At 36.3% G+C, this 16,731-nt stretch overlaps 1 protein-coding gene across 1 annotated transcript in view; it reads right to left on the reverse strand.

The window, feature by feature from the left end:
- LOC6033021 (open rectifier potassium channel protein 1) overlaps window positions 1-16,731 on the reverse strand; it is a 31,593-nt gene that overhangs the window by 2,806 nt on the left and 12,056 nt on the right. Inside the window, exons 2-4 of the mRNA XM_038263359.1 lie at window positions 13,929-15,129; window positions 201-380; window positions 19-140 (exon numbers count right to left, since the gene is read on the reverse strand). Of these exons, the coding sequence (XP_038119287.1) occupies window positions 19-140; window positions 201-380; window positions 13,929-14,070 (444 nt within the window). The 5' untranslated portion in view covers window positions 14,071-15,129. The remainder of the gene's footprint in view (window positions 1-18; window positions 141-200; window positions 381-13,928; window positions 15,130-16,731) is intronic.

Genomic DNA, 16,731 nt, shown 5'->3' on the forward strand with positions numbered 1-16,731 from the left:
TTGTAAAAAAAAACCTACAGTTTTCCCGTACAAATCACCCAAGTACGCGAAGAAGAACCCGTTCACCGGAAGACCAATCAGCGCGTAGAAGATCATGAAGATCCGCCCGAAGGTGTTGTTCGGTGAGATGTTGCCGTAACCTTAAACCAAAAAGCATCTTCGAGTCATTTAAAACGCATCTTGTTAAGCCAATAACTCACCGATCGTGGAGCACACGATGAACGCAAAGTAGAACGAGTGGTAAAAGTTCCACGTGTACGGCTCGACGTACTCGTCCAGCGTGTAGTTGGTCACCTTTTTGTCGCAGTACTCGCTCAGCCGGACCAGGAGTTCGCCCTGGATTTCGCGGTCGTGCGGGGCCAGGTATTTGGTGAGCAGTTCTGAAACAGAATCGAAAAATAACACAATTTGTTAGTTTTTGAAAAGTTTTGCGCCGTAAGGTAGACTGCTGCGATAAAGCTTTGGTTTGCGAGAGCGAGAGGCATTCTCTCTCGCGAAAGCTTCCCCTCTCGCGTTGTTTGTGAAGAGAAAAAGCTTGCTTGGATGGCGAGAGCCGGAAGGAGGTGTAAATTGAATGGGTGGGAAATACTGAGAGAGATAGAGAGAGGGCAACGGATCGTGTTATTTTGATCGAACTTGTTCCGTGACAAGATCAATAAAGTGATGATTATCTGGACGGTGTTAATTGTGGACAACAAGGTGCTAAAAATCGGTAAAGTCGGTGGATTTGGGAAATTTGATTATATGCTACTCGAAATGCTCTTTTTCAATGATTTTCAATGATATTTTTTCATTTACTTCCAGTCATTGATTTGAGAAGAGACATAATATGAAAGTTTTATTGAAATTCCCACCACGACTTTATTGAATAAAACTAATTTAATCCGTTATTTTTAGGAGCTGTCACTGCACTGGATCACGTAATAGTCATCGTCGGCGATCCTCTCAAGCAATTTAAAAAATCCAAGTCACCCATCAAAAATCATCAATCATTCGCGTCGCACAAGGATCGTAATCGAATCGCAGTAGCAGACCGAGGGGGCTGCAAAAAAAAGTTGCATGCAAAGCAGAGTGCAATCTCAGCAAGCTCCGGTGAGAATTTTTCAATTGGGTTGTTAGGGTGACCATCGTAATTGTTTTTGAAAAGACTTTAATTGCAATTCCAGCAAAAATACTGGTCACCCCACAGCTCGCTTTAATTCCTTCATTATAAGCAAATTCTTGCACTCGTCTCTTCATTAGTATGCAACTAAAGCAAGCAGGCAAGTCGCACGCGCATCGATTTAATTATTTATTGTATACATGCAATGGCAAGCCTCCGCGTGAAGGGGGCACCTGTTTCTGCTACTAACTAGCAAACAGTTTGTCGACTTTTGTTGTTACTGCTGTTAACAATGTTCTAAATCATAAATGTCTAGCACCTAGAGTCACCTCACACGAGGGTGCGCGACAAATCGGAAAACGTTTAACAGGGCGAGCAAAATTTTATCTAGAATTTCTAATTAGTTTATGTTGTTGTTTTTTCCTCAACCATAGAACGTGAAGAAATTTCACCTCGCTTAAGCTAGCGTGACAATAAACCAAGATTACTTCGAACAAACACGTCCAGCAGTTCCTTGGAAGTGATCGATTCTAGGTCGCAGCAAGCTGTGAAGGAATCTTCAACAGAATAAAGAAAAGACGTAACTAGCTGGGAATTTGTCTGGAGTGCAATTTCGCGCCCTATTTGAACTGGGTAGCCTTGATCTCGGGAGGCGCATGGGGTTTCCACGGAAACCACCTCGTGTCAATTATGAGGGTGACAATTGGTTTGTTTATCGGTTTTAATATTTAATTACCAGTACGCACCTAGCTGTGAAATGCCCCCGTTATGTGGGCGTTTAGTGACGAATATTGATAGGTTTGTTAACTTTTGCTGGGCGAAATTGTCTAGAAATGTAATGTTGAAGATTTTTAGTGCGGCAACATTTTTTGATGACTGGTCAAAACTTTTAACATTTTTCAACTTTTAACAATGGCTGTCAATTTAAAAATAATGAGGATTTAATCAGTCAATGAACTCTGCTTTGAATTTTTCAAATATATGCATTCATATTTTTTCATAATTTTCACTGCACTTCAATTATTGAAATTGCATTTTAACTACCGTACACTGGAGTGATATTGATATTTCCAATTTATTTTTGCAATACTTTCCTACTGGTGAGGTTTGTCCCAGGATTTTTATTTCAAAAATTTAGTTTTTAATTGCACAGCATTTTATTCGAAGAGCTTGGAAAAAAAAATCACTTCGCATAATCGAATCTTCGGATATTGAATAGAATCAATTGTCTTATTTTTTATTGTCGAGTAAGAACCTCAAACTATGCTGAAGTGATTAAGATTTTTTAAATCCAAGATGGCGATCTAAATGCCGTTGATGAAATATTGAAAATAAAATGCATTTTGTAATTTAATAATTTTAAATTGACTAAAAAGGGGTCACAGAACTCGAATTTGATCTCAAATGTAAGAAAAGTAAAAAATTCGAAAAAAAAAACATGATTCGATTATCCTAAGTCCCATATAAACCTTCGGATAATCGAACTTCGGATAATTGAAACTTTGGAAAATCAAAAAACATTTTTTATTCGTACTGCATCGGGACGGAGTAGCGACTACGGGAAAAACACCAAAGTTATGCTAATTTCACGTTTGAACACATTATTTTAGACAAAATTGCTCCTGGCTCGAATCATTAGACAAAAATAAGTAACTGTGCCAATTTTGAGCCCAATTGGTACAGGTTTAATTAAGAGTAGTTAGGGGAACTATACCCTTTCTCAGCCTATTTCTATTAAGCAATTTGATAATGAATTACAGCTTAAATAAAGTGTTTTTGACTGTTCTAAAGTAATAAATAGCTCAAACAAAAGTGAGCAAGCGACTCTTCAACGGCAAAAGTGATGGGAATTGGTCGAACGGCTTAGTGTGATTAAAATGAATATATTTCCCCGTTAAATCGTATCGTTAAAATTTGTATGGGAAAAAAACTAAAAAATTAATGCGGAAAAGCAAAAATTTAATAATTTCACCAAAAGAATCATTGTCAAGTAAGAAATTCTTAAGTCAAATTTTATGACAAACAACTTTGTCGAAGACTGCCAAACGATCCGAGTTAACCCGGACGAGTTATAGCGATTTAAACAAGACGTTTTTGTATGAAAAGATTTTTTCACGAACTTCAACGGTCTACAGTGACCCTTAAACCTTAACCGATTTGGCTTAAAATTGACACAGTTACTTATTTTTACCTAAGGAATCGAGCCAGAGAAAATCCCTGATGACGATTTTTAATTATCACCCTAATGTACCAAGACTAAGCTTGCAAATAAAGTATCACCCCACCCCCCAATGCACAGTGTTCGGAATGGCGAAATTAAGTGGAATAAATTGATGACTCTTTTATTTTACGTTCTAGCCAATTGGTGTCTTCGGAAGAGTTGTTGTACTTGATAAGGGCTATCTTTTAAAGTTGTTGACATACAGGGTGACGACCTTCCAGGGTATCAACCAAAAACTAACTTTGTTGGATGACGTTGTAGGGCTTTGGTGTCTTCGGCAAAGTTATAGAGGAGAAAATTTCATGAAAGTTTGTTGAAGGCGCCAAATTTGTAGCTCTTAATCTACTCGAGGTATACGCCATTTTTTCATAAATGGTCCACAAAAGCACATTTTTGGTGATAAATCAAAATGGCATTTTTGTTTTTTTTTGTTCTGAAGAGGGTAATTCTCCACCAACTCACACAAAATCGGAAAAAGTTGCCCCAACCCCTCTTAGATGTTCGTAAAACTTTGCTCTAAGGGGTAATTTTGGTCCCTGATCACAAATCCGGGGTCCATTTTTCGATATTTCGTGACGGTGGGGCGGTACGACCCCTTTCATTTTTCTGGTTTTTTACTAAGACACGTTTTTCAGTGATTTGTAGCTCGCAACCGTGAAGAGATAAAAATTTGGTATCAAAGGGACTTTTGTGTAAAATTAGACGCCCGATTTGATGGCGTACTCAAAATTCCGAAAAAACGTATTTTTCATAAAAAAAAGTTAAAAAAATAGTTTTAAAATCGTTGCCATTTCCCGTTACTCATTTGTTCATTTTAAAATTACGTGTTTTTTTCTAACTTTGCAGGGATACATTTTAGAGTGTAACAATGTTCTACAAAGTTGAAGAGCAGACAAAAAAAAATTGATATGTAGACATAAGGAGTTTACATGTATTCTTCACGAGTTATCAGAATTTTACAAAAAAGTTTTTTGAAAAAGTTATGATTTTGACCTTTTTTGACCAGTTTTTCGATTTTTTCACCCCTAAAACTCAATCGTGTGCTTTTGAAAGTATTTTTTCGGAAATCTCAGCTAATTTGCATAAGAATGACCCCTTGGACGATTGTTGTGGCTTGTGCACTGCTTTTATGTGGGGATTTTTCGAAAATAAAAAAAAAACAGACCGGATACACTCACTCATCACAACAATATTTTTTTTTGAAAAAAAAAATCTGTTTCTCGCAATGCACGAGTCACAACAATCGTCAAGGGCTCATTCTTATGCAAAATTAGCTGAACTTTTCGAATCTCTTCACGGTTGCGAGCTACAAATCACTGCAGCAGTCATAAAATCTATGTTTTCATTATATTTGTTACGTTTTTCTAGCTTAAATCATAAAATTAGCTCAAAACTGTTGATGGTGCTAAGCTACACTTCAATCTGAACAAGGACAGCAGTCTTTAGATAGTTTAAAACACATTAAAAAATGTGTTCTTTGATGTGCTTTGGAATTTGATTGAACCAGAATTCTGAATGTATTTCTTTTATTTTTTTTTATTTATATAATATAACATTCATATAATAAAAAAGCTTTTACAATTTCATTGAAAGTGTCTAAAACAACAAGAAATAAAATTATACCAGACAATGTCACACTTTGGATAAGTTTAGAATTTTATGTTTTATATTTAAAAACATATTTAAAAAAATATCTTTAAGTCACTACCAACCAACTACCAACTGAGGATAATAGGGACTGCAGTCTGAATAGGTACAGGAGATTTTAGAGCAATAAATTTGGAAATTGGTGTACTAATTGTTTTGATCTGTTCCTGTTGTAATCGAAATCAATCAAAACAATCAGAACATTATTCAAAAACAAATTAGCTTAAACAACTGTCTTAATTCGTTACTTTTGTCCTGATTTGCTCCAGATGCCGGTTTATGATGAAAAGTTAAATAATTTTTAAATAAATAAAATTTAGTAGAAAATATCTAAGGCGCAAAGCATTTTGCGGATCTGTAAACAAAAATTTGAACAATTTTCCCTGCCAAATTAATGCTGTTATATGCCGAATATAAATTTTAATGCTTTAAAATGCTTATCGATTACTAATTTCCACAACCAAATCTGAATTTCTGGACCAAAATTTGAAAAAAAAAAAAACGAAGTTGACTTTATAGCTGTCGGCCACCATTGTTAGTACCAACCACTAGTGTCTTCCTTTTTATCTACAAGGACTCCCCCCCCCCCAGGGCTCCTAAGTGTATGAAAGTATGGACTTCGCCGAATACCCATAATTACACATAGAATTTTAGAGCGCCCGCCGCGGGATTCGAACCGGACCGGACCAAAATTTGATATGTTTTCAATTTCGGGAATTCCCGGGACAAAATATGAAAAATCCCGGGATTCGAGAATTCCCGGTTTTGGAAAAATCCCGGGATTTTTGTCCCGGGAATTCCCGGGGTGGACGCACTATTTTGGATCATTTTTGCAAAAATATCTCGAGTAGATTGAGAGATTAACTTTCATGAAATTTTCTCCTCAATAACTTTGCCGGAGACACCAAAGCACTACATCGTCATCCAACAAAATTAGTTTTTGGTTGATACCCTGGAACGTCGTCACCCTGAATGTCAACAACTTTAAAAGATAGCCCTTATCAAGTACAACAACTCTTCCGAAGACACCATTTGGGTAGGACGTCAAATAAAAGAGTTATTCCACTTAATTTTGCCAATCCGAACACTGTGCAATGCTCTAAAATGTCAACGAGATTTTGAGAGCAATCAGCTAAAAACAATTTAAAGTGCATTTCGTTGCGTTTATAATAATTTTCATCGTGTTCATTTTCGTCAAAAATATTTTCAATTTTAGTAAATTTTCAATGTACAGCACCGCAAAAGTTTTTTTGTTTTTTGCAATATAATATTTTTTCGTAAAAAATCTTCTAAAACTAATGATTGCAAACTAACTGTACTAGTGTATTGTGCATTTCCAAGGTTTTTTAGGGCCCATCGACCTCGGCCAGACCCGAGGGAAATTCTTTGAACAATATTTGCATTGACCTAAATGCATAAAATTTTAGTAAAATGCATATAATTTTGCCTAACATTCTTTCAAGTTTTCTCATAAAAATATCGATTTACACTGCTTTTTAACCTAAATTCGAAGCACAACTAAAAAGTTTTCATGATTTTATTTATGTTTTACTGAAATGCCTGGAAATCTGAAGATTTTAGATTTTTTTTAAAGAACACGTGAATCTTATAATTTAGAAACTTTTGTTATCCTCTCTTAGTGAAAAATGTCCACTGTTTCATGGACATGCTGTCATCAAACGCTCTGCAATAATATTTGTTTTCACAAATATCTTGTTTCTAAATTTAGGAGAAATTGTCATAAGTTTGACAGGTTCATATTTCCACTATTTTAACATTTTTTGTGAATACTTTTTAAAGAAACTTGCTTGCTGACTTTCTTGTAAGTTATTTATTTTTTGATTTCAGGTGAATACGCTTTCCATAAATTGTAATTGAACATCAAAAAAGTGATATGTCAACATAATTTGGCTCCCGTTGAAATTACATGCTGTTCTCCCATTTTTGTCCAATTGGTTTAAAACGATCAAAATCTTTCCAGTTCACAATACATAGCTAAATGCTGGTCCAGTTTGCAGTATTCGTGTGACACCTCACATATGACAGTGCACCAATTAGGGGTGCATACCGGTGCCGTCAAGGGCACCAATTAGCGCCAAGTACGGTTGCTTAGAATACAATAGTGGTGGCGTCAAAACGTGGAACAAGCAGACGAAGAAGAAGACTCCTCTGGAGAAATTGTTCCAAGTCACGAACAAACGTAGCAGGCTCTGACTATCGGTTGCTACGTGCACTTGCACAAACACGGGACGATATCAGCGATAGGCCCCAGCTGCAGCTGTCAGGTGGAGGTCGTCGCCGCCTGCTTGTTCTGTAGCGATTATCTTTCACGCGAAAATTGTTTTGCCGGAAAATTGACGGCGCGCGGTTCTCACCTTGACTGTGCGATGGCTTTTTTTCGATAACAATTAGCACGTTTGAATGGTTGCTGCCTGGTTCTACCGGGATCTCGCGGGATGCTCGCATTTAGAGAGAGGTAATTAACTGATTAAATCAGCTGCAAACGAATCCTCAATGGAGCCTTTGTGATGATTCCGCGCGCAAACACACACACCCTCCCCAATTAAATGTCGTGATTTATCAAAACGAAAAAAAAAAATGTCTAAAAATAACCCCCTTGCGATCCGGAAGTTCCACGTCGGCGGATCTGGTCATCCTCATGTCAGTTTGGGCCAATAATCGCGATGTCAGCGGCTCATTATCCTCTCTTTGGAATATTTCACAACTTGTTTACGATTTCGGAGTCGAGGTGCGTCTTGTTTGAGTGGTTTTACCCCACCAAATGATGGCGATGACGGTGGTGGATTTATTTCTTGTTTTTTTTTTTACTTTTTTTGTGGAAGACAGGATAGCTTGAAAGTAAAATCACGTGCTTTGGCACGTAAATTTCTTCCATTGATTCCGTCTGGAGGTTCATTTCAGGCGCTGAGTTAGATATTTTTGGGCTTTTGACGTCGGTAATGATTCACCCGGTGCATGTGAAACCGGTTTAAGATATATTTGGCAAATTGAAGGTTAGCTAAATTTTTTATTGAATTTATTGGCTATGAACAACAATAATGGCCTCTTGCCGAGAGAATCCACAGATACAGGGAACACAACTCGAAATGGGCTAGAGAATTACTCCCTCGAGGTTCATTTGCAAAAAAAAGTTCATCCGTCAAAACAAAAAAAAAAACAAAAAGTGTCAACCACGGGAATCGAACCAGAGACCATTGACAGATTCACGAACGATTTAATTGCCTCGGCTACCACAGCTTGCTGAGCGAGGAGTGGTGGTCAGAAGTCGATGTACGACACTTGATGGAAATTTATTGTTACAATACAAATAATGAACACATTTTTTATGATAGCAATGTTTTTCCGATTTTGGCACTGAGCCCTCAATTCATTTTGAGGGAACGATTCTTTCGACTCTGAATTCTGGGTGTTTTTTTTAGCTTGTTTTTTTTGTATTTTTTTAAATTAGTAGTTTACGTGCATAAATCTATCGACCCACTATCATACCGATCATCGTGATCTATTGGCATCATATTGGCATTCGGTATGAATAATTCAAATTACTGTTTAACATTTGACACTGGCCCAATGCCAGAACTTACCGGCCGGCCGCCGGTTGATTAAAAATTCCAACCAAACGACAACCACTACAACTTTTTTTCGAAGCGCATGTCAATTTGCACCGGTGCAGGCGAATTTATGAATGCTTAATTGTCCACTCTACCTAGTGCTTGTTGGCACTAAAGAGAAAAAAAAGTGTTACACGCGAGAGAAGCGTTTTGATTGAGCATTTAGCGCGCGCAAAACATGCAATTCAGAGGTGTTGTGCGACCATCCGGGGTTAAGGTGACAATCGTGTCTGCGTGGTGGCCCCGGGGAAAAGTGCTGAAGTTGGGTAGATTTTTGTAACAAGACGTAAAAAAAATTAATTCAATTTTGAAGTTAAGCTCAAGGATTCATCTGATTAATTCTTGTAAATTAACCGACTAATTGCCACCAAATGCCACAAGGGTTGAAGGATAATTACAATGCGTCAACTAATACTTGTCTGGTTGGCTCAAACACTATCTAAATGCAATGCAAAAATAGCCGCAGTTATTTAAATCTGGTGTGCGCTATTGAGCGAGGGGGTACCTAGTTGTTAGCGATTTTTTTTAATTGCCATAAATATATCTGCAGCAGTTTGCGTGCAGACTCGCCGTGCATATTCAGTGGCTTGTTTAATAGTGATTTGATTTGGTAATTTAGATAAATGGTGTGAGCAGCGATGACTTATGGGCAGTTGGTGTCAGCGATGTGGGCAGCGAGATTAATTTGAATGGAAATAGGTAAATTTAGTATGCATTTATCTTGTTGTGATTGCAGAAACATGCCGATAAATCTGGTGTTATGGAAAATGGGAATCAATATCTTGCTGGTTTGACTAACAAAGAACATATTTACTCTGTAGAAAATTTATTTTTAGTTTGCTGATATACTATTTTCTTTAGGTTTTAGATTTTAAAAAATGTCACCGTGGTTGGAAGGTCTCCAGAACTATTCAGAAAACAATGAAATGGGTACACAGAAAAAATGCGATTTCTTAAATTTTCTTTTTATGAAATATTTTGACCGAGCCACGTTGCCCAGTGGTAACGCTTCCGCCTTGTAAGCGGTAGATCGGAGTTCAAATTCCGGCTCGGACCAACACAACTGGTGATCTTTTCCCTTCTGGAATCGATTGCTTAGTAAAGAGAAGGTAGTGTATCGTCACAAGCTGGACCTTATCACGACACCAAGGGTGTTCCCCTCAGGAACTGGGAAAGATTTACTTTTTTTTTACTTATGAAATATTTTGATTTTGACAAACTTTTCCCCTTTTTTATTTTTTTTATATTTGTGAGAGGGCAAAAAGAGACAACTTTTAAACATATTGTACGACGTAAAATTTGTGTTTGGCCAAGTTTAGTTTTAGTTTTTTGAGAAAACAGTATTTTTTCGAAAATACTGATTTTTTTCCAATTTAAAAGATTGTGTCCATCCTCTGTCATTTGTCCATCCTTTCTTAAATGTGTATCGCGACTTTTGTGAAAAAAATATGAAAAAATAAAAAAAAGAAAAAAAATCTAAATAACATGAATAATTTGAACAAAAAAGTTGACAAAACTCCAAATTTATGTTTAAAAGTATTGACTAGAAATTCATCATACATTATTTTAATTTAAAACTAGTTTTTTTTCTTGCTAAACTGCGTATTATCAGAAAAATATCAAATTCCACGTTTTTGCATTAATTATTTCTCACATTTTTGCAACAGATTTGCATTTTTTTTTAAATTACTCTAAATTATCAAAAGACTACGTATTTTTGAAAAAAAAATTAAAATTTGGATATCAAATGAAAAATATCATAAATAGATCGATAGTAATTACATTATTTAAACCATTTAGATATTAAGTTGTCTGATTTTTTTTAATTCGTTCGTTTCATAAAAATGTTAAGCATTTTTAAAATTAAAAAGACCATTTTTTTAAAAGAAAATCCCGATCATTTAATCCCGATCATAGTAGATTTTGGCAAAATATCCGTTGTAAATTTTCGATAGGGCGAATCCTTGAATGTAAACAAGCAGCCCACTCTTATTCAACGTGAATAGTCATTAGAGCAAGTGGGATAGATACCAAAACCGGTATTTTTTTTATTTGGCTCATACTTTGTGGGGGCCTTTCCTATGACCAAATAAGCTATTTTGCGTCATTGGTTCACCCGTACAAGTCTCCATACAATTTTGGCTGCTGTCCATACAAAAATGGTATGTAAATATTCAAACAGCTGTAACTTTTGAGTGAATTTTCTGATCAATTTGGTGTCTTCGGCAAAGTTGTAGGTATTGTTGAGGACTTTTGAGAAAAAAATACACGGTACACGGAAAAAAATTGCAGATTTTTTTATCAACTTTTTTGCCTTCCTCACTGAGGTAAGGCTATAATCCTGCTCTGAAAATGAACTTTTTATTAAAAGCTCCTAGACCCATCTTCATGTGTACATATCGACTCAGAATCAAAAACTGAACAAATGTCTGTGTGTGTGTATGTGTGTGTGTATGTGTGTGTGTATGTATGTATGTGACCAACAAACTAGCTCATGTTTCTCGGCACTGGCTGAACCGATTTTGATCGAACCAGTTGCATTCGACTTGGTTTAGGGTCCCATACATCGCTATTGAATTGTTTGAAGTTTCGATAAGTAGTTCAAAAGTTATGTATAAAAATGTGTTTTCACAAATATCCGGATCTCAATTATATGCATGTAAACGATGTCCAGATCCATCATCCAACCCATCGTTGGTTAGGTAATTGAAATGCCTTTTCAATGAGTCCACAACATTGAAGATCTGGCTACCCTGTCTCGAGTTATGACCACTTATGTGATATTTATGTACTTTATTGAAGCCGGATCTCACTTAAATGTATGTAAACTATGTCCGGATCCATCATCCGACCCATCGTGAGTTAGGTAATTGAAAGGCCTTTCCAATGAGTCCAAAACATTGAAGATCTGGCAACCCTGTCTCGAGTTATTACCATAAAGTTATATCTGTGTTTTTTTCTGGAACTAAAAAAAGCTGAAATGTGTGTCCAAACCACTCATATTACCCATTTTTGGTAAAAAGTGAGGAAGGCATCAATCACATAGGTGGATTAGGTTAGTTTTTTACTAAAACTCAATTTCCCAAAATACGTATTTTTTGATTTTCGAAATTTTTTGATATGTTTTAGAGGACAAAAACCCGCAACTTTTGAGCCATAGAGAAACATGGTCAAAAAATCTGCCCCCGAGTTATGGATTTTTGGAAAAAAAACAGTGATTTTTGGAAAAAATCGAAGTTTCATTCAAGGGCCAAACCTTGAATATTACGCCCATTTAAAATGCTAGCCTTGATTTAAAAAAAATTCAAAATATTTTTTTCGAAAAGATCGGAAAATTAAAATTGAAAATCGGACCATTATTTGCTGAGATATGGTCATTAGAAAATGGTGGGTTGTTTTGGTGAGATTATGAAAACTTCAATTTTCGTGTTTCTTATTCTTAAAGCGGCTCTATATCAGCAACCCGAGGTCCAATCTTCAATGTCTCTTAGACAATTTTATAGCAAATTTTCTGAACTTTTTCAAAAAAAATATTTTTAGAAACGATCACTTATGGTCACTATTTTTAAAAATTGAAAAACTGCAAATATTTCGCTAAAATCAAACTTTCGGTGGCTATATCTTGAAAACGGAGCCCTTTATCAAAAAATCTGTAAAGTACTTTTCGATTGCAAATTCAATTTTGCATTATAAAATAATGTCAAACTTGTTTTTGCATGAAACTTCGATTTTTTCCAAAAATCACTATTTTTTCAAAAAATTATAACTCGGCGGCAGATTTTTTGAACATGTTTCTCTATGGCACAAAAGTTTCGGATTTTTGTCCTCTAAAACATATCAAAAAATCTCGAAAATCAAAAAATACGTATTTTGGGAAATTTTGTTTTTGTGAAAAAAAAAAGTTCATACAAAAAACAGCAAATTTCTTTTTCTGTGTACCATTTTTTTCTCAATAGTCCTCAACAATACCTACAACTTTGCCCAAGACACCAAATTGATCAGAAAATTCACTCAAAAGTTGCAGCCGTTTAAATATTTACGTACTATGTTTGTATGGACAGCAGCCAAAATTGTATGGAGGCGATGTTTATTGAGGGTTCTCACACAAATGTTAGAAGCTTCTTCTTTTAAGATTTCCCAATTTTGGAAAAAAAAATCCGTTTTGGCAAAGTAAAAAACACATTTTGTTGCCAAAAACGAGGCTCTGTATTACAAAAAAAACATTAAAATGTGTAGTTTCAGAAAATACATAGTTCTGTTATTATTATATGATTGAAATCTTTGAGAAATTCTCGAGTTGAGAGGGTTTTGACTTTATCAACTTTTTTTAAAATTGATATTTCCAAACTATATTAAAAACTGTACTTTTTTTGATTATTTTCATTAGGGTCCTAAAGCCCTATGTAAATGTTTATGTACAACGAAAAAAAAAACACTATTAACACATTTCTGATCACTTTTATTAAATTTAATGCAAAAAATAAATTGACAAGACAACATTTATTCGACAGACCAGCTATGGTCCCCTTGGAATTAGCTATCAGGTAGGATCTGTTCTGTCAAGAAGGGGCGCGAAGTTATTTTTTTAAAATTGATAAAAAAAATCCATTTTAAATTCTTTGCGGTCGTACAAAGGTTTATTGTACTCAGAAAATTTAGCTTTATCGTTGCGAACAATGATATCGCAAATTTAAGCTTAATTTTAGGACCCAATTCAAAGTAACTTTGATACAGGCTATTTAGCCCAGACTCGATTATCCCAAGGCCTCGGAAAAAATTTACTTCGGAGAATCGAATCACACAAAAAAAATCGTTGTCCACGCTGAAGTGAGATAGATTTTAACCGAAAAAATATCGTTTGTAGAATAGTGATAAATAGTTAAAAAATAGCTCAGATAAACTAAATGCTAGAATCAATATACAGTCCAGACTTGATTATCCGAAGTCCTCGGAAAAAAAAGCTTCGGATATTGAAAATTCTGATAATCGAACCACGAAAAACAATTTCGTTGTCTTGTTTTGGGTTGGTGAGCTCAAATTTTACCCCAAAAAAGCTCTTAAGGGATTTTGAAAAAAAAAATCCAAGATGGCAGCCAAAATGGTGGTCATGAACTATTGAGAAAATGATTTTGGCTATCAACCACTCAAGGTCGACTAAAGTGAAATGAAATTTAGACTTTACATTTGAAAACAATTTGTCTTCTGATTGGTGGGAAACATTTTGAAGAATACAAAAAAATAATAATTTCCAAAGAGAAATTCCCCACAATTCATATTTCACACTACCCCAAAATTCCACCCAAGCCCTTGATCCCACCCTCCTCCTTACCATTCATCTCGATCCGCTCGGCCAGCTCGTCGGCGCGCCGGTCCGTCTCGAGGGCATGCTCGTTGTGGTAGAACACACTCGCCCCGAAGAACAGGTAGGCCGCGTAGAAGGCAAACAGCGCGAGCCACTCCTTCGGGGTCATCCTGACTTGTGGTCCGCGCGCACTAAATCACAGCGCTGGTTCTTTGACACTAATCACATAAATTATACAGTTGGTTGATTTCGGGGAAATTTTTGTTGAAGGGATTTTGGCACTTTTTTTTCTCTCTCTCTCACAAGGAAGACTTGATTGTGTGAAAACGCACACGTCCACTCCCGAGTTCCGTCGAGCACGGAATGTGGGGAGCCGATCGTAGCAGGCGTACTGGACGGGGGCTGCTCACTTCGGTATTGTAAGTATCATTTAGCCAGGCAAATAAATATAAATATATTTTTCACAATTATTCCGCGTTTTTTTTTTCTTTTTTTTTGTAGAGGTTGCTTAATGTAGTGCAAATGAGAGGAGGAGTGTGTATCACTTGGAGGGAGGAGAGTAAGTTATCACGCACGAAGCTCACTTGTAATTAATTCACATCACCGGACATTCATCACTTGCCAGGCACGGCTGCGATTAATCACTGACTTCGACGGAGCGCTAATTTGCTGCTGCTGCTGCTCGGAATCGATTTAAATATTCCCGATTGCGAACTTCCTGTCATATTCTTGTTGCGTTTTTTTTTTAAGGTGCACCCTGTAATCGGGACGATCGCAACAGTCGCAGGAAACTCCAGCCAAGCCGCACGCCAACTAGATCATCTGAACTCGCCCTTTTGACTGTGCCAGCGCACGCACGTGTTCTAGAGTTGTGCAACTTCGCGTTAAAGAAGCTTCTACGGCGCAATTACGGCGTCCGATTTCGCGCTGTCAAAGCAGGCTGCGTGGCCACTTTCGGGCAGATCCAGTTGCAGCAGAAGCCGCCGTAAGATCCGCGTGCTGAACGCTACCGGAACGAGTTGGGACTGGTGTCGATCCACCTCGAAGTTCACTCCCATAGTAGCGACATCCTTCTCGCGCGCCGGGTTGCTTGGATGGTGGTGGTTTCGGGTTTCCTCGCGGGTTTCTTTGTTAGTTTGCGCCGCAGTGATGAGCATAAATTTGATGCGGCGGCGACGGCGGTGGAGATTTACGCGCTTTTTGGACGGCCAACCAGGCGATGATTGCTCTGTGTTGATGAGGAAATGAAAGAAACACATAAAACTAATTACTACACTTGGTTCGTGGAAGTACAGACATGGATCATTCTGATAGAATTGTAAATAGGATGTGGTCAAAGAACTTTTGCTGAGCTGATATTTTTTCGATTAAAAAAATATTTACAAACAGCATGATTTTCTTGTTTACAAACGTACACACTACAATTCAAATAATAAAATTATTTCGGAATAACAAATGTTTATTTTTTTTATTTAGAAAAAAAAACAAATAAAACATTCAATCTGAAATCAGAATCCCAATGCGGCATAACACAGTGCAAAATTTTGAAAGTAATTGTACATCTACAAAATTAACTTTTAGCTCATTTCTAGCCAAAAAATTATTGCTCAATCTTGAAAAGGAAGATTCAATGGAGGTGCTAGGTTTCTAAGTATGATTCTATTGTATTTACAATCAAAGCTTGAAATATCATTCCGTTTTTTTTGTGTAACATTGTTTGATTTTTTTTTAAAGATCTGGCAACCCTGTCTCGATAAATGACCACATTAGTGCCATTTTGAGGCTGTTTTGACAATATAATTATGATCAAAACGATGTCCGGAACAACCTGCAGCTCATTTTTGGATAGATTATGAAAAACCCGTTTCAATGAAACATAAAGCTTCTAGATCTGGCAACCCTGTCTCGAGATATGGCCACTTACTGCACTTTTAAGCCGGATCGCAGTTATCTGTATGAAAACATTTTTTTTTTTTTTTTTTGATCCATCATCCGACCCGTCGTTGGTTACACAGCAAAAAAAAGTAGTAATCCAGCTGCGTGTAAAAGGCCTGGGTGTAAAATAAATTTTGCATAATTTTATGAGATTCTATGAAATATGTAACCCAGCAGTATGGGAAACCTACTTGACCGAAATGTCAAGCTCATATATGCGTTTATTCATTCCATTCTTCATCGGCCTAATGGCCGAGCGGGCTAAGGCGCCAGTCCGTACTGTTGGTGCTGGGCTTTAATCCCGTCGGTTGCAACTTTTTTTTGTGTTCCTAAAAATTATAAATGCTTGTGTAACATTAAGTGTCTTTTTTGACGAAGGTGGTGTGCATGCTTTTGCATTTGATTTTACCATCGGATTTTTTGCTGTGTAGAAAAGGCAGCGTTCTTTTGTTACGTAACGCAAAATTTTGAATTAAAGAACCCCTCCTCCGCAAATTGTAACAAAATTGTCATACAAAATTTAAAAAAAAAAATGGAGCGTAACACGGTCTACGATTAGGTTCAAAAAAAAAATAACGGTCGATTGCTCAATGCCCATTTTTTATAACCTTAAAATGCTGAAACTGGTATCTAAAGTAAAAAAGTTGAAAAATAGAAAAATGGCTTGACTTATACAAAAATAAATAAATTTCAAACTTCAAAAAGCCCAAAATAAGTGGTTTTTAGCCTTTTTAACCCTCTACTGCCCAAATTTTTTTTTCGAGAATTTTTATTTTTTCCGTGTTCAGGAGGTCATGTTGAGCAACTTTTGTTCTACGAAAAACTTTACTTCTCTTGTTTTATGTTTTTCTTGTTTCATTTTTAGTATTTTAATTTGCATTTATCTTGTTTAGTT

This window comes from Culex quinquefasciatus, chromosome 3, assembly GCF_015732765.1.
Source record: "Culex quinquefasciatus strain JHB chromosome 3, VPISU_Cqui_1.0_pri_paternal, whole genome shotgun sequence".
Lineage (NCBI taxonomy): Eukaryota > Metazoa > Arthropoda > Insecta > Diptera > Culicidae > Culex > Culex quinquefasciatus.